Consider the following 17761-nt stretch of genomic DNA (forward strand, 5'->3'; position numbering starts at 1 on the left):
ACTCAAACGCATCTCCATACAAGGTAAGTGCTGTGCAGAATCGTTAGGGATTGAAACAATCAGTCCTACTAGTAGAATTACCTTTAGAATTAGTCCAGTGATGGCTGTGAAATGACAGATGACAACCAGGGAAACCCTGGTGATGGCCTTGAGAGACTGCTTGCAGGAGGGAACAGACCCCAACGGGACCAGTATGGGTTATCTTCTCATACTGGCTGGAACCAATTAATAAACACTGAAGAGGCTCCACCCAACAATGGCTATGAAAAGTATGACTGCTACTTCATCAGAGATAGGGCCCGGTGACAGGAAAAGTACCACAATCCACAGGGTATCAGAACCTCAGTCGAACCTCAACCAGATGCAACACCATTGATTCTAGAGAGATCAGAGTCCATCCAACCACAGACAACAGAAGAGCAGAAGATGGGTGGAAGAAAGCCTGAGATCCCCTGGCCCAAATCATGCCAAAATCCAGAATGGGCAATCATTAAGTCAGACTTTGTTCAGCTACTAGAAGATCAGAAAGGATATTTGTAAAGGAAGTTAGAAAAGACTGGGGCGATCATCTGCACCTATGGTGCAGAGAAATCTGAGACCAGAAGCAAGAACTTAAGGATATCGAAACAACCTCCAGCACAACTCAAATCCAGGAGACCGTAAGAGCAATAGACCTGTGAAAGAACAAAGAAGCCTGAGGGAACAGTATACAACAAAAGGAACTGGAGAAGTATCCTAGGAAGACTTTTCTCTAACAGGCAGAAACACACACCAATTACCAATCCACCTGATATGCCACCGATTTGACCACCAGAGCACCAGATAGGCACAAGGCCGTCGACAAAGAATTAAGTTGAGTACACAGTAAAGCGGACTAGATCAGCGTCTGCCTCTGGGCCAAATGGCATTCCATGTGAGTTATATAAGAACATCCCAGGCGTCCTGTTGAAGCTAATGGTTGTGGCATGGAAAAGCTAGTCACCCCACGATTGTTGTGTAGAGCAAGAGGGATCCTTATTCTCAAAGAGAAAAACTCATCAAACATCGACCAATTCCACCAGATTAACATAGAAAAAAAAGTATTTTTCAGTGTAGTGGCCCAAAGACTGTCGACATTCCTGATGAACAACAACTATATTGACTCCTCAGTGCAGGAGACAGGAATAGGTGTTTTTTGCAGATGTTTGGAACATGCAAGTACTCTCTGGCACAAGTTGCAGGCAGCCAAAGAGGAATAGAGAAATCTGCATGTATTCTTCCTAGACTTTGCTAACATATTTGGATCAGTACCACATGAAATGTTGTGGAACGCTTTCAACTTCTTCCATACTCCAGAGGCAATACAATGGTGGTCAAAGCCTACTTCCAAGAACTCCGGTTTAATAATGAGGGCATCACGATGAGTCGTTGGAGGGGAGCTGTTGACCAATAGGACTACACCAAAGGAACGCTGGCAACTAGTGGTGAAGGAAGTGTAACACCATAAAGAAGCAGCTAGGTGTGCCAGAGCAGTCTCACAAACCCAGCAAAGCTGCTTGATGGAGTGGGATGGAGTGGAGCAAGATAAGATTAAATGGAATGACCTATTGAGCATGGAAACTAACAGAATAAACTTAATCATCAGAGCCACTGATGACATTCTGCTCCAGTTTGTCACCTCTGTGCAGCTCCATCAACCTTCACATCCTGGTGGGTTGCAAGGCAAGCTTAACACAAGGTAGATACACTTGGTGTCACAATCAAGTTTTAATGTGCTTGGCAGCAACACTCGAAGAGAAAAGAACATTAACCAATGCCACTCCTCTAAATACCCTGCCACAGTTAATACTGTTCATCCTAGAAGGAGGGGAAAAGCAGACTAAGCCCTCTCCTTCCTACGCAGGCCAACTAGGCACAGCAAGGGACTGAAAAATGTGTGTTGACCTACACCAAAAGCTCACCTTCCCATTTGAAATGGCTAACACCAACTTGTGTCCAGATCTGGTTCTTTGGTCCAGCTCCAGCCACTGTGTCTTCATCATTGAGCTGATGGTCCCCTGGGAGGATATCATCGATGAAGCATTTGAAAGGAAGAAGCTGCAGTACGCCGGTCTGGCAGCAGAGGCAGATCAGTGAGGTTGGAAGGTGAGAGTGCATCCAGTGGAAGTGGGTTTCAGGGGCTTTGTGGCCTATCTCATCACAAGGCTGCTAAAGGAGTTGGCCATCAGAGGGCAGGTACAGTGGAAATCAATCAAAGAACTCTCCACTGTGGGTGAACAAAGCAGTCACTGGTTGTGGCTGAAACGAAACAATGCTGCATGGGCTACCAATACTGCATTTCAGCCACCAAGCGACACACGCCCAGGTATGATCAGCCTATGGTAGGCCTTCCCACACCCAAACATCCTATGAGGCGAGGGTACACAACCGATGCTGTGTCGCAGGGGAACTAAGTGGTCACCATCTAACACCCTAACTCCAAGGAAGGTATTCCACAAATTACAAGAGACCCTTCTTATTCTTCTATTCTTCTCCTCTCTGTTCACACCTAATGGTTGTGTCCAGGGAGAGGTAGACCCCCCTCTCCCTGACTCTGCCTTCCTCACCCTCTCTCTTTCCTCTCCTATCCTTTGTTCCCATTTAAACACCCAAACCACTCAAACATATCTCCATATAAGGTAAGTGCTGTGCAGAATCCCTAAGGATGGAAGCGCCTAGTCCTACCAGTAGAAGAGTATCAGCTATATCAGACAGATGTAGCATTTTCTATCAATAAGCAAAAACATAAAAACCCCCACAAAGCAGTTGTGATCTACAGTATCAAAAGCCTTTACAAACGGCTCAATGCTCTTGTTTTTATCATATGAGTTAACAGCAAAGCATACATCAACAGTTGCGGCACTTGCAAGTATAGTTGGGGTAGGTTAGACGCACATTTGCTTGTGTTTTAAGCATATGGAGTTTATACGGAGTTTTGAGTCCTCCCCATCTCAACAACTTATTTTTTAAAAACTAAATATATCAATAAATCTGTATCAGATGTTATGCGTCTCACAGTAAGGGGGCGTGTACAGGCTTCTAAACACAAGGATAAGAGAAGCAAAGACAAACGTTTACTTGCCCAACACATCAAAAGTTTAATAACCATTCGCATTTTATTTTGAAAGTGTTGACCGGAAGTTTGTTTTGAATATCCTGACTGAGAGGGCAAGATGGCGATGTCCATGAGGAGGACGCTTGTAGCCTTCCACAGAGTAACATGTAACAGGTTGAAGGTACTGGCTCCTTTAATACGTTTACACGCATACAGTCAACATACTGAAGAAGGAATTCTTTTGTTTCGCTTGTTATGAACTCTGCATGTGATCCTGGGGGGTATCAGCTCCACTGACGTTAGCTGTCTGCCAGGACGTGAATAGCCACATTCATTCTCAGAAGTGCTAAACGGTGGTGTAGTGGTTAGCACTGTGGTTTGGCAGCAGAATGGTCCTGGTTCTTATCTCCCAGGTTTCTTTCCGTCAGGAGTTTGCATGTTCTGGCGATGTGTGGTGTCGATTCTCTCCGGATACTCCGGCTTTCTCTCCACAATACATCCTCCCGAGCTTTTAGTCCTCATACGAAATTATACAGAATAGGTCAGGACTTTTAGCAAGTCCCCAAACGGGACACAACAGTGTAGAGACAAATGAGACTCAGAGTTAAACAGTGATTGTCTCAAATGTAGATTTTGGCATTTCTTCTTCTTTCTGGAAAAATCAGAGTGAACAGATTCTGTCAACCCCAAATGAAATTAATGCCTTTCATGCTCCAAAGTACAAGGTGAGCCAGGCCAATTTCCCCTTCACTTAGTATTCTTTCCTTTTGCATGGAAGGGGACAAAACAAAAGAAGAAAAAAAAAAGTTTAGAAGCACATATCAGTGTAATGAACATATCCACTAACTCCAAGAATCCCCCTGATTGCGGCCTTCAACTGTGTCATCAAAAGCTAAAAGTGTTCGAGCATCACTGGAGTTCGGCAACTTCGTGTAAATATATAAATCCTTTCGTGAACGCTTATCTGGTAGTTAAACTTGTTTGTCCTCTCCTGCTCAGAATGCTTACACCTCTCTGGATGTGCAACATCCCGTCCCACTTTTTTTGCAAGTCCGGACCAAGAAGAGGTACTTTATCCCTCCGGCTGTGGGATTAAAGGGGAAGAGGACGGAGGACCCAGAGGCCAAGGCTAAAGCGGCAGGCATCGTCTTCCGACAGCAGTACTTTGAGAGGCCCATCAATGTTGCCTGCACGGGTAATGTGTTAGTGTTCGAGCGTGATATTAATGCTTGCGTGTAAATTTCTCTGTTTCAGTTGGGACATTATGTGCCATGAATGTTATGTTGAAATAATACTGGTTGTCAAGTCATATCTTCATATTTCACTCAAATATTTGTGTAGAACTGATGCTGGGTAATTAGACAGCAGTTACAAATTGAAACAAATAATTCTGAAAAGTTTACCCGACTGGAAGGTACATACTGATTGATCATTCGTGTCCTGTTGTCTTCATTAGCGGGAGTCTTTGACCCCTACATCCCTCCAGAAGGTGATGCTCGTCTTTCCACTCTGTCCAAAGAAGGCCTAAAACAACGAACTGAGCAGATACGACAGAGTGCCACCTCGCAGCTAGCGTAAGATTGTTTTCATGTCGTTCCTCTGTAGAAACTTTTGTTGTCCAACATTCCTGGGTCTTTCAGGAGATGACTAACGCTCCTGTTGGTGAGGGCTATTAAGACAGATTGCATAGTTTTTCTAACCACCTCATTAAGCTTTTTTTCCTCACCCAAAACCACTTTGATATGATGATTTACGTGTATTATGTTTGTGTTGTTCCAGGATTCGTAAAATCAAAGAGCATGACTCTCAGTTCTCAACAAAGGCTTTTGCAGAGCAAGCTCAAGAAATCTTTACTGAGGCTCACAATGCTCTGACACAGTAAGGAAACCAACACCTCGATAAACCAGCTAACACAGCACAACACTCTCACACACGCAGTGAGACATGTGTCATAGAAGTGTGATAGACTGAATCTGCCATCAGTTCCACAGATAAAATAATCTAGAAAACAAACTAAACTGACAAACTGATTAGTAATTTATGATAATCTAAATGGGTCAGTCTTCATCTGCTCTATCACTTCATTTTTCTGTAGCTCCAAGATTTTGCTCTATATTTGCTAGATTTGCTATCATTATGAGGTACATGAAAGCCCAGTAGTGCAGAAGCTAGCAGCAGTGTGTAATAGCCAGTATCTGCAGCAGAACATGCTGATTAATATTGATTCTGTTGTCGATTTAAAAAGCAAATTGATTTGAACCAGTACAAATCAATTTGTTTTATTTTGGGCTCAAATCAGAAAACATTCCACAAACTTCAAATTAAAAGCCTGCTTCAGTTTGAGGTAATTTTTCTCACAATAGATCTGTTTCAGTGGAACTGAACACAGCAACACTGTGTGTCGTACGCTTCCTGTTTAATTTATGGTGCGAAAAAATGTGCATTGTGATGGTATTTTTAGTTCTACCCAACAGAGAAAGCACCCAAATAAAAAGGACCTGTTGCATTTTCACCAAATTAGGTTGTGTAACGAGCTAAGTGAGTTTTGTTCGTTTACTCCCATCAAAATGTTATTGTCTCTAGTTAGATTATACACAATCTAAAACCTTTCAACTCTTTTAACAACCTTCTGCCTCAAAGAAGATATGTTCTGATTCATATATGAATAAGATTTCAGTTGAGCATTAAAAGTAAATAGTTTTAAATGTGTTGAAGAATAGATGGTAAATGCACGATTCATGTAGTGCTTTACAATTGGTCACTTCACTCAGTGACACACACTACTTCATTTACCACAGCCTGAATGACTTAAACACTCTCTCACTCTGTTTTTAAAGCTTTTTAACACATTTCTTTGTCTTCACTAGAAGATGGTGTCTGCTCAGTATGTCTGAACTTGAAAATGGAATTGGAAAAAGCTACTAAACAGAACAATCTCTTTTCACTGGGATTTCTTTTCTTGATCAAACTCACCTCTGGCTCTCAAGAAGAAGCTGAACATTTGCTGCTTTTTTTTCCAGGTTCAATAAGGAGAAGCTTCATTCGCTGGTTACTGAAAGGTGTTATCCTGTAAGTTCTTGCTCTAAAAGTTGCAAAGGTTTCTTCAGTTTAATCAGACATTGAGTTCTCTGCCATCTCTCCTCTGTGCTGTGTTCAGGAGATGACCAGAGGGAATCGTTACAAGACTATCCGCTGGAAGTTTGTCGAGTCTCTGGAAGTACCCAGAGTTGTTCATGCCCGCTGCCCTGACATGGTGACCAAAGGCAACTTGTATGGGCAGGTGACAGTCCGCATGCACTCTAAGCAGGTGTGACTTTTATGGTTTTGAGTTTTCTCCATTACAGTCTAATACCAAACCTGCTGTGCTATGCCTGCATGCAAACAAATAGAACAAGTTTTAGCTGTATTGACTTTAGAATGCACACATTTTTACTTAGAATTTGCTCCCATTTTGGGTTCGATGCCTTTGGCCTCTTTCATCAGTTCTTCTACTATTCAGCTTTTTTCTTTTACTTGTGTATAATTGGGGGCCTAGCAGCGAAGCCACGAAGACACGATTTCCTTGTAATTTTGACCCAAAGACTTTTCAGACCAAGCTGCACAAAAGTTATCGTGTGGATTTTTTAATTTCACTTCCGTTTGTCCGTACCAGCCAATCAAACTCAGTGGCGACGACACCAAACGGGAAGTGAGACCATATCTCGGTGACCGCTTTATGTTTTGACTTCAAACTTCTAACACAGACTCATGACCACTTCTTTGAGAATTTTGGTGACCTTTGACTTTTAGGGGGCGCTATATGTAGCAAATATAGACTAGTTCAACACACTCTGTGACGTCATTTACGCCATATTGGATTTTCCGCCATTTTGAATTACATCAAAAACCTTCAAAAAGCATTTCAGGTCACACAATTCATGAGTGACACAAAGAAAAGCCATGAGAAGTTTCAGGGGTTTGTATTTAAAGTTCTAATCAGGATTTCTATCACAGAATGCCCCACTTTCTTCCTTTTTGCTTTGCAGACTCTTGCCATCTATGACCGCTTCGGACGGCTGTTGCTGGGCAGTGAGGAGCAGCCGAAGGACGTCTTGGAGTACCTGGTCATAGAACGGCACCTCATCAACCCCTATGGCAGATGGCGGTTACATGCGAAAATTGTGCCATCATGGGCTCCTGCCAAGGACCCAGTTGTTAAGGTGATCCTCTACTATTCATCACTGACAACAATCTTTTCATAAGAAAAAGGGCTAAGGCTTTGTAAATTAAAGAAATATTTTATTAACTGGCCAGTGCATACTTAATTTCATTGATGACATGAACAGATTTGATGGAATATGTTGGGTATTTCAGGCTTTTTGATGCATTTTTCTTTATTATACCTTTGTATATCCTCTTTAAATGGCCCATGTTTTCTCATAGAGATACTGTTACAGATCAAATTCTGCTTCAGACCTGGTTTATAACACTCTGCAGGCTTTTCAGGGACTTGTTGTAGACAAGACATGCTGCTTGTTGTAGCATTCCTTGTTCTTTATGGGGGAGATGATGGGGTTATGTCTATATAGATTATAGGTTGAATGTTCTGCATCACTGTCATACATTTGGATACTTTGGAATATGTAAAGATGGTGACATTTGTGGATCATCTTATAGCCCAGTTTATGCTTCTGCGTCATTGAGCATTCAAAGTTCTGCATCGAGGAAACACATTGCTCGGCAATTCACCGCCATGCTGCTAGGGGGGTGTGGCTGTGCGTTTGTGTGGTTTCAGGAGTTATAGCCGAATTCTTGCTTTTTCTTCCAGTCAGAGTTAACGACAGTGAACAATGGCAACCGAGGTGGAGCAGCTGTATTTGCAGTTGGAGCTCATAAATATTGAAGAACAAATACTAATATTGCAGTTGTTGAAGCGCAGGCGACACAGAATTCTGATTAACTTTGAGGTTGTGTACAATGTCTGCAAAATACAAAATAGGAGCAGAAGATAACTTGCAGTTACCTTGTATGTAGCCATGTTGTGTTTGTGAGTCAATCTCTGCTGTGCCTCAGATTTTCCTGACAGATGGAGCAGTTTGCTGCCTGGAAATGCTTTCTTACTGTTCACACATTCAGACAAACATCAAACTGGTGCCTGTAGTGCACCACATGCTTAAATGCCCTCTTTTGCCATTTTGTGAGAGTCAAATGTTTAAAATAAGAGCGTATTGTCACAGAGTCTTCATATTTTGCATTTAAAAGCAATAAAACATGTTTAATTTCCTGAACTACAGCAGTATGCAACAACATTAAATCTGCCTAGCTAATATTGTGTAGGTTCCCTCCTTGCTGCCACAACAACCCAAACCCATCGGGGTACGGACAGAGGACGTCTGCCATGGTTTTAATATTGTGGCTGATGTCTACCTGAAAGGCAGAGTTATGTCCAGTTTATGCATAAACTTAACTATGTATATGTTATAGAATGCTGATTCCCTTTTAGTTTCCTACAATGTGAAGCAGAAACTCACCAGTGCTCTTCTCACTCTTTCAGACGGTCTGCATTCCTGGTCCAGAGCTGAAGCCATGGCAAGAATTTGACGCCCTCAATTTTGAAGTTCCCAAACCAGCAGCAGTGCAGTGGTATAAATAGACCACCAGGGGACACTGGTCTTTAGTTTTAAATCACCATAGGACATTATAAATCTTTGGCCAGGGTGTCGAATTAGGCCAGGAAACCACTTCCTTTTACCACTCTGTGCTGTTTGAGAAAGTTTTTGGCTGTTGAAACGCTCACAGCAGCAGGTGAGTTTAGAGAGACAACCGTCTTTTTAAGCTGCATCTTTATCAACAACCAAAACAACAGTTGTATTCAAGGTTAATTTTTTTCACAGATTTTTGTTTTTCACATGAGACAAATTTAATTGGCATGTGTGAGAAATAAAATGCGTGTGTCTACAGAAATTTAATGGTTTATTTCTGTGATGAATATACTGCATGGTGACATGCGGAATTACAAAAAAAAAAAAAGTGTCCCACCTACTTTCACTCACACCACTACATGTCAGTTGCTGTCATGGATTGTGTTACAACAATTAATCTGTTCTACACAACAGTTACGGCACACAAAAAAAGAGTATATATTGTAAGAGTGATTGAAACCAATGTTTCAGACTGACACTGCATCAGCAAAACTGTTCACCACCACTACTGAATTCACATAGTAATTGCTCGTATGGACATTAATAACATTCCTAGAAAATCTGATGACTGTAATTCCATAACATTTTGCAATATAAGTTTTGGATAAAGTGCAAAGAATCATGCCTCGGAACATATTTAATATAATATGCATTCATATCAGACAGTGTAATGTTGGATTCCCTTTTAACGTATATATGTGTGTGTGTGTGTGTATTTCTTTTTTTTTAGTAAGAGATGCTAATGCTTTCATGCAGAAAGACTTCCATATTTCATTACTTCAAAGAATGTCAATATTAGTGTGGTGCCAATGAAATTACAACTTCTCTTCAATAAATGTAAGTCATGTTGTCTTCAGAAAGAATCTAATTAAAAATATAATTGACAAAAAAAATAATAAAAATCAACAGCCAACCTAATGAGAAATAGATGTGGAACATGGTCACATTCTCTTAAGCGTTTTCAAAAAAAGCTGCATTCATCAATTTTTTTTGCAATCATTGTGTTTCCATTGTTAATTACGCCATCCATTTTAGTCTGTTGTCCAATCAACTCGTTCCAAAATTGTGCAAATGGCTTTTTATATGGCTCAAGTCTTTTCTGATATAGAAAAGACTTAAAAGGGTAGAGTTATTTTTATTTATGCTTATAGAGCTTTATTTTTGTTTAGTTTTTGGCAATTATTCTATGTTTTTTTTAATGTGTAAAATCTGTATTTTTCACATTTGAATTGAATCAAAACTAGCATTTAGTCAAGAAGTTTAGTCTGATGTTTAACCTGTAAAGACCAGATGCAAATTTTGTGTATCACACTCAAGCATGATTTGATAAGGGACACATAACGGTACATTTTCTATTTAGAATATTTGATATTTACAGTAGTGGCCAAGGTTATTATTATTTTTAAACTTATAATAGTGGGCTTTGTAAACACTGACAATTTGTCGAGTTTTTCAGAAAATACATTTTTGATGAGGTTTTCAAAGACTGCTTAAGGGGTTCCTCATGTCGTAATGTGTTAAGCTAAAATTAGTATAAATTGCTTAAGATTTTTGCAACAATTGTGATTAATTCCACTGTGAAAAATGAAATTTGATTGAATTGATCTGATGTGAGCTGTTTAAGATGAGCATTTAATCTACAAAGTCCATGATGAAATTTAAACAAAATTTATGATGTTGAGCTCTGCTGATCTAAGTTCAGACTTCGGGATGAACTCCTCTTAGCCATGGGCATACTTTACAAGCAAACATATGGTTTGTCACCTAAAACATACAAAGACACATGATAGATTTTAATTTTAAAATGGGGGGGGGGTAGTAGCAGGAAAAGGGGACCTCATCTAATAGCCTTAGATGCTCTTCCATCACTCAACATGTAATTTCATTGCTGGGTCAATGAGGGATGTTATGAGTACACTAAATGTGCTTCAGTAAATATAAACTTGTTTGCACAACCAATGGTGTCTAGTCAGCAAGTTACTTTAACCAGTTTCATAGTCAGACTTGCCCATGTCTTAGCTGGATAGGCAAACACCCCTCAAGTTGTGTCTCGTTAATTATTGTACACCTTCATTTTTTAATTCTTTAAAATCTTTAATCAATTGCCAGATGAAGGGAAGATATTTTGCTGGGCATCCTGCATTCCATGTGTAGTTCAGGAAGTTTAGAAATAGTTCCCTAAGTCTGTCATCAGGGTATCAACAGACAGGTTTGATAGATTTCATGTTCCCTTTGATGTTACAGGATGAGTTAAAAATGAATACTGGCTAGGGTTAGATCACAAATCTGGTGGGAATACAAGAGCCTCAGCAGCACACTCTGCATCATCTTCCTCATCTTCCTCTGGAATATTCTCAGGCTCCCATGTAAAGACATCTGAAGTATTGTCTGTGAATGAGCCAGATGGGCTCCTTACTGTCTCCCATGGACACAAAGCATCACGCCGACCCAAGGCTAAATTTGCTTTAGACTCATCTGTCTGCTCTGTGCTTATGTCTGCTGGAGTGTTTTCTACACTGAGTGGCATCTGGTTCACTGTGTCCTCTTTGTCACTGTAGGAAACATAAACTTTGTCTTCTCCATTGCTGTCATTCTTTCCAGCAGCTCTAGGTTCTTCCCTTTCAGATAGATAAGAAACTTCTATTATGCCGTCTTGTTTGTTTGTAACATTGTCTTCATTCTCCCATGGACAAACATCTGTATGAGTACTGTCTTGTTTTTTCACAACTTTTGGTTCTTCCGTCTCCCATGGACAAACATCTGTATGAGTACTGTCTTGTTTTTTCACAACTTTTGGTTCTTGCGTCTCCCATGGACAAACATCTGTATGAGTACTGTCTTGTTTTTTCACAACTTTTGGTTCTTCCGTCTCCCATGGACAAACGTCTGTATGAGTACTGTCTTGTTTTTTCACAACTTTTGGTTCTTGTGTCTCCCATGGACAAACGTCTGTATGAGTACTGTCTTGTTTTTTCACAACTTTTGGTTCTTCCGTCTCCCATGGACAAACGTCTGTATGAGTACTGTCTTGTTTTTTCACAACTTTTGGTTCTTCCGTCTCCCATGGACAAACGTCTGTATGAGTACTGTCTTGTTTTTTCACAACTTTTGGTTCTTCCGTCTCCCATGGACAAACGTCTGTATGAGTACTGTCTTGTTTTTTCACAACTTTTGGTTCTTCCGTCTCCCATGGACAAACGTCTGTATGAGTACTGTCTTGTTTTTTCACAACCTTTGGTTCTTGTGTCTCCCATGGACAAACGTCTGTATGAGTACTGTCTTGTTTTTTCATAACTTTTGAGTCAACCCTCTCGGATGAAGAAACATTTTCCTGTCTTTGTGGCTTCTCTAATTGTTTTGAGTGTTCAGTTTTGACTACACCTGCCTCCTCTGTGGCATGGCTTACATGACTATCTGATGGTTTTCCTGATTCTGATTCACCAGTCTCCCAGGGACAAACATCCAATGGTCTTTTCAGCAATTGTGGCATTTTAGTGTCAGTAGTTTTTTGTGGGATCTCCATTTCCCAGGGACACACATTTACTTTAGTGTTATCTGTCACTTCAATCTGTATGGAAGCAGCTTTTATAGGAGAGGTACCTTTTTCTGAATCACCTGCTTTGCCTTGATGTCCAGTTTCCCAGGGACAAATGTCTACCTTAATATTCATTTGTGAAGATAAGTATGTATTTGTAGACTCTCTGCTATCCCCTTCCCATGGGCAAGTATCTTCCATAATTTTAGGTGCATCAGAGAAATCCCATGGACAGCTTTCAACTGTCTTAGACACTTGTTCACCTCGATTCAGGGCAGTTGATATTATATTGTGTGATTGGTTGTTACTTATGACCTCTTTGGATGCACCAGGATAGATGGCAGGCTTTGTGGCTTCTTGTCTTAGGGGCACAGTTAGTGTTCCCTTGTTCTCCAAAGGATTTAGGTTTTCATACATACCTTCAGCTTTGCCCTGATCATCCCAAGGACAAACATTAGCATATTCACTATCTTGTCTTATTGAAATTTTGGGGGTTTCTACGGTCTCCCATGGACATACTTCTGTTACATGTTTCAAAGATTGTTGAGTCTGTGAATCTTTGGACAGGGTAGTTTGAGAAGTAGCAGGAATATCCTTTGATCCCCAAGGACACACTTCAGTCGGACCACTTTCTTGTCCTTGAACATTCCTTTGCTCTTGACATTCCCATGGGCATACATTAGATTGTTCAGATATCAGTGATTCCCGGTGACAGACATCTGCTTTGATGCTCTGTTGTTTCTTTGGTCCTTCTCCTTGTTGGGCAGAACCAGTTCCATCCCATGGACATACATCTGAGGCAGAAACATTACAGGCTGGTCTAATTCGATTACTACCTCTTCTACGAGTTGACGGAGTTCTAGAGCTGCTTGCATTGTCCCAAGAACTTATACTGCTACGTTTGCTGCTCTGCCTTGACAAAAATGCATGTTCGATGTTGTCATCAACTTCTCCAGGGCAGACAGCAGATTTTAGAATTATAAAACTTCGTGGGATTCTGTCAGTTGAATCCCCAGAAGACAATCTAACTGCATTTTGCTTCACAAGAGAGGGTTTTCCATCTGTTGTTGACATACTTATTTTCTGTAGTGACCTTTTTTCCATGCTTGGACGTCTACTAGAGGAGGAATATTTACTTTCTTGGCTTTTTTGTGAACCAGAATCCTCTCTATTTAAGTGTACATCCTTATTGGACTTACTGCTTGCATCCACTGATCCCATAACAGAAAGCCACTTATTGGTAGTGGTGCGGAAAGAAAAAACACGTTGATCCTTTGTTACCTTTGGTCTTGGGGAGCCTGGTGCACTTGCAGACACAGTAACTGGTGCTTTGGTGAGCACACTGTCACCTTGAGGTTCTTTTTGCTCTCTAGGATTATATTCTACAGGTGGTAAGTGGTCCCAGGGACAGATAAGTGCCTGTGGGGATGGCGGGGTCTTGTCCTCACCATCTTCAGAGTTTGCATATGTCACATGCTTCTGGTTCTTCTCCCCTAATTGTTCTGGCTCCACTTCCCAAGGACAAACCTCAGCCTTATCAAATGACTCAGACTGAAGAGCACTACGTGTCTGGTCACTTATGGATATGCTCTGTCTCGACCGCATTGTGCTGGATCTGGAGATCTTTGCTATATTCTCGATAGAATGGGTAGTAGAGGAGCTTAGGCTCCTAGATTTATGAAGTCTGGTGTGATCAGGATGCAGAAGATTGGTATCAATTGTCAGATTCTGGGCACTGGCAGACTTACAGACACCTGGTGGAATATCCAAAGAGTCTGTGTCAGATCGTTGGGAGGATCTCTTCACAGAATTGGCCCTTAATGTTGAGTCGCGTAGGGAAGAGTCTCGTTCCCTGACATAGTGATGATCACTTTTGGACTTGCGCATGGATGGTGATGGGGATTTTATTGAACTTCTGTAACTGATACTAACAGTATCTGGGGGCCGCCTGAAAGAGTCAGACTGATTAGTACCTTTACTACGAAAAGATCCATCTTTCTCTTCACGGCTGCACTGCCGGCTCACAGTTTCTGGGATCTCAACAATGCGTTTGATAATGGATCTCCCCAGTGCACATCGAGAACTGCGCTTCTTTGACAGATGCGGGTTGTTTGTGGTCATCTTCTTCGTCTTGTGGACTTCTAACTGGGTGTATAACTTCTTCAGTTCATCCTGATGCATATGAAGAAGCAAGGGAATTGATGATGGGATTGAACAGATAGTTGGAATGATTGAAGACAGGAAAAGACAATGACAGTAACAAGTCAGAGGAAAGATGTTACATGTAAGGAGAGCACAATTTAGGTTAGGCAAAGGATAAAGGATGGAGAAAGGTCATTTGTTTGCTCACTCATTGATTGTACTTTATTGCTATTAATTCATTATTTGAATTATAATAACATTAAGATTAGGTTAAGTGAGTCTACATGTAATCATAAATCAAATATTTAAGAAACATTTATTTTTCTTCTTTTGATGTGTGTTTTAAGATTTCTTCCACAATTTTTGAATTATGTCCCAGTGTGAAGTGATAACATCGGTTTGAGGGGAAAAGAGAGTTTACCCGAAAGTCATCCGGGTCCACACTGTGCTCACTCCAAACAGAGCGAAAGCTGCTGTTGAGGTATGAGCCAGAACGTCGTAGATCCACTTCATCTTCATAGACCTCTGCTGCTATCTCCTCTCTCCCAGGCTTTGACACATGGAGAAACTGTGAAACACACAAATATGTGAAAATGTAGTGAGTATCCTGGCTGGAAATCAAGCAAAGATTCATGATCCTAGAATAATTCACAAAAACTTTGATGTCCCACCAACTTTTTGTAGCCAGGACAGGGATAACCTCAAGATTTTTGAAAGACATTTTTCCTCAGATGCCATCATTAGACTAGAGATAATTTAATAAAATACATAATCCTACATATTCCAGACTACAGAACTCTATGGGTGTATCAGTCAGTGGGTTTACATGATGAGATTAACTCGATTATAGTTATAGTTGGGTTACGCTCCTTATCTGAGCAAGGGTAATTATCCTTGGATATATGGCAGCGAATGAATTGAATCACTGGCACAAAGCATGCAATACCACAGTAGATAAGTGGCGCTGTACCCATTTCAACTATCGCTAATAGAGCCACTTCCGGTTGACGTCTTCACCACCACCAACAACAAAACTAAGGCAAGAGAAAGAGGAAAGAGAAAGATGGCGAACGAAGAGCAAGATGAAGCTACGTCCCTCTACATTTGTGATGAGCATGGTTATGGCATAACCATAACGTTGTTTGTTTGTTTCTGACGGCAGCGACAACAACAGTAATATTGTCTCCTTCGACTTCCGGGTGATGATCGCAGGAAAAATCTCGAGCATGCGCAGAACGCTCGATCCTATCCACTGTCGTCTCCAGGCACGTTAAGTGGGCAATCGGATCGAGTTATCTCAGGGTCTTAATCGCAAGTAACCCGATCGGTTTTAATTTCTTGTCGGATTAAGCTTGTTACATGAGCTGAATAACTCAGTCTTATTGTAATTTAGCCATTAATCCGATCCAATTGCCCGCATGTAACCGCACTAACTGATGGACAAGAGGCTGAGTACAGGGAACCGATCCACCCCTTTGTTACATGGTGTGGAAAGAATCACCTCATAGTGAGCCAAACTGTCAGTGTAGTTACATGCGGGCGATCGGATTAATGGCTAAATTACAATATGATTGAGTTATTCAGCTCATGTAACAAGCTTAATCCAACTAGAAATCAAATCGAATTAAGACCCTGGGATAACTCGATCCGATTGCCCACTTAATGTGCCTGGAAACGACAGTGTATAGGATCAAGCGTTCTGCGCATGCTCGAGATTTTTTTCCCGCGATCGTCACCCGGAAGTAGAAGGAGACGATATTACTGTTGTTGTCGCCGCCTTCAGAAAGAAACAAACAACACAATGGAGAATGCGCCGTTGTGCATCGCGTTTATGCCATAACCAGATCATCACAGATGTAGAGGGATGTAGCTTCATCTTGCTCTTCGTTCGCCATCTTTCTCAAGTCCCTTAGTTTTGTTGTTGGTGGTGAAGACATCAACCGGAAGTGGCTCTATTAGCGATAGTTGAAATGGGTACAGCGCCATTTATCTACTGTGGTATTGCATGCTTTGTGCCAGTGATTCGATTCATTCACCGCCATGTAACAAAGGATAATTACCCTTGGTCAGATAAGGAGCGTAACCCAACTATAACTATAATCGAGTTAATCTCATCATGTAGACCCACTGTGTGTTTTCATCCCTGGAGAAGACGGGGAGGTGGAGGTGGATGACAACAGATACCTGGGACTTTACCTGAACAATTAACTGAAATGGAAACACTGAGTTTGTCTACAATTTTGAACAAGTTACTAAACATAAAGGGCAATATTACAAACCTTCTACATAAGATAGAGATCAAATTATAAAATATCTTCAGTCAAAGGCTTCTTCAGCTCCACTGCCACAAATGTTATTTGAAGTCATTCCTGCCCACAGCAATAACTCTACACAATGCTTAAAATGACTAATATTTGATCAATATCATGTGGTTATTTTTTTTTTTGGTTATTATTGAAATACTATCGTTTCCTTTTCAGGAATTGATAAAGTATCTTTTGATACAATAAAATGTTCTTTTCTGAGTATTTACTCTATCATCAAATTGATATAATTACATTACATGACATACAAATGTCCAATACCTTTGGAACAAAGAGCAGGGCCAGGGTCACTGTGATAGTGACATGGGTGTGCATGAAAGAGAGAAGTAGCATCCAGTCAGGATGGAGAGACTGAAAGGTGAACCTGAGAGAGGCAGAAAACACAAACTCATCCCATGTTCGTGTATGCTGTTTGAAATGCAGAGTATAAATGAGCTGCTTAAGGTGTTACACATGCAAACAGGTTAGCTGTCCTACATTGTGGAGATTTTTGTTACCGAAACATGTGGAACATTGAGGAGAGAAGCAACTCGTTGTGGATGGCAATGCCCATGTAGCGAGGTTCATGGAAGGCCGAGGGGACTGGCCTAACGGCAGTCCATAGGGAGCTGCCCCAGCACAGGAACAGAAGCTCAGCTGGGGCAGAAGAATGTATGGATGCAGTGAGTGGTGGTCATTCACAATTTCAAGGATAAATAATGCTTGTTGTCAATTCTACAAATTTTTATCATTCCAATCCTGATAGAATACTAAATTATGTCTCATTTACAATAGTCAACCTTTGACCTAGTGTATTTATTGGAGTTGTTGTACTTTTGCTTTTTAATCCAAAAAAAACATGTTTCATTCAAGCCTGAACAATGCTTTACTTCAGTAAACACACATTTGGCATTACTGAGTTAATGACCAAATGTACAAAAAGTCAACATGTGATTTTGATCAAATAAACTCCATGCATTTTGACAGAACTGTTCTAATAAAGTTATTTCTTTTCCGCAAACAGGAA

At 40.9% G+C, this 17761-nt stretch overlaps 3 protein-coding genes across 3 annotated transcripts in view; 1 reads left to right on the forward strand and 2 right to left on the reverse strand.

Moving 5' to 3' along the window:
• The first annotated feature begins 3177 nt into the window (after window positions 1-3177).
• mrpl45 (mitochondrial ribosomal protein L45) lies at window positions 3178-9016 on the forward strand. Its single transcript, XM_072383588.1, has 8 exons — window positions 3178-3254; window positions 4073-4268; window positions 4530-4647; window positions 4853-4951; window positions 6094-6142; window positions 6231-6380; window positions 7099-7272; window positions 8607-9016. Exons 1-8 carry the CDS (start codon window positions 3192-3194, stop codon window positions 8703-8705), a joined length of 948 nt encoding a protein of 315 aa, XP_072239689.1. The 5' UTR covers window positions 3178-3191; the 3' UTR covers window positions 8706-9016.
• A 1941-nt stretch (window positions 9017-10957) lies between these two features.
• Window positions 10958-12359, reverse strand: LOC140305128 (uncharacterized). The gene has a single exon (XM_072383891.1). It carries the CDS (start codon window positions 12275-12277, stop codon window positions 11033-11035), a length of 1245 nt encoding a protein of 414 aa, XP_072239992.1. The 5' UTR covers window positions 12278-12359; the 3' UTR covers window positions 10958-11032.
• Window positions 12360-12822: 463 nt separating this feature from the next.
• The window catches only part of gpr179 (G protein-coupled receptor 179), a 32504-nt gene continuing 27565 nt past the window's right edge, over window positions 12823-17761 (reverse strand). Inside the window, exons 8-12 of the mRNA XM_072383713.1 lie at window positions 17253-17391; window positions 17017-17119; window positions 14853-14999; window positions 13082-14461; window positions 12823-12945 (exon numbers count right to left, since the gene is read on the reverse strand). Coding sequence (XP_072239814.1) covers window positions 12823-12945; window positions 13082-14461; window positions 14853-14999; window positions 17017-17119; window positions 17253-17391 — 1892 coding nt within the window. The remainder of the gene's footprint in view (window positions 12946-13081; window positions 14462-14852; window positions 15000-17016; window positions 17120-17252; window positions 17392-17761) is intronic.

This window comes from Leuresthes tenuis, unplaced genomic scaffold (genome assembly GCF_036924035.1).
Source record: "Leuresthes tenuis unplaced genomic scaffold, fLeuTen1.0.hap1 SCAF_4, whole genome shotgun sequence".
Taxonomy (NCBI): Eukaryota; Metazoa; Chordata; class Actinopteri; order Atheriniformes; family Atherinopsidae; genus Leuresthes; species Leuresthes tenuis.

Bases quoted from the DNA above. Each gene is read 5' to 3' on its own strand.
- mrpl45 (XM_072383588.1), top strand. From the start codon at position 3,192: ATGGCGATGTCCATGAGGAGGACGCTTGTAGCCTTCCACAGAGTAACA. The intron at 4,952-6,093 runs GTAAGGAAACCA...TTTTTTTTCCAG, and splicing joins GCTCACAATGCTCTGACACA to GTTCAATAAGGAGAAGCTTC. The intron at 6,143-6,230 runs GTAAGTTCTTGC...TGCTGTGTTCAG, and splicing joins TTACTGAAAGGTGTTATCCT to GAGATGACCAGAGGGAATCG.
- LOC140305128 (XM_072383891.1), bottom strand. From the start codon at position 12,277: ATGGAGATCCCACAAAAAACTACTGACACTAAAATGCCACAATTGCTG.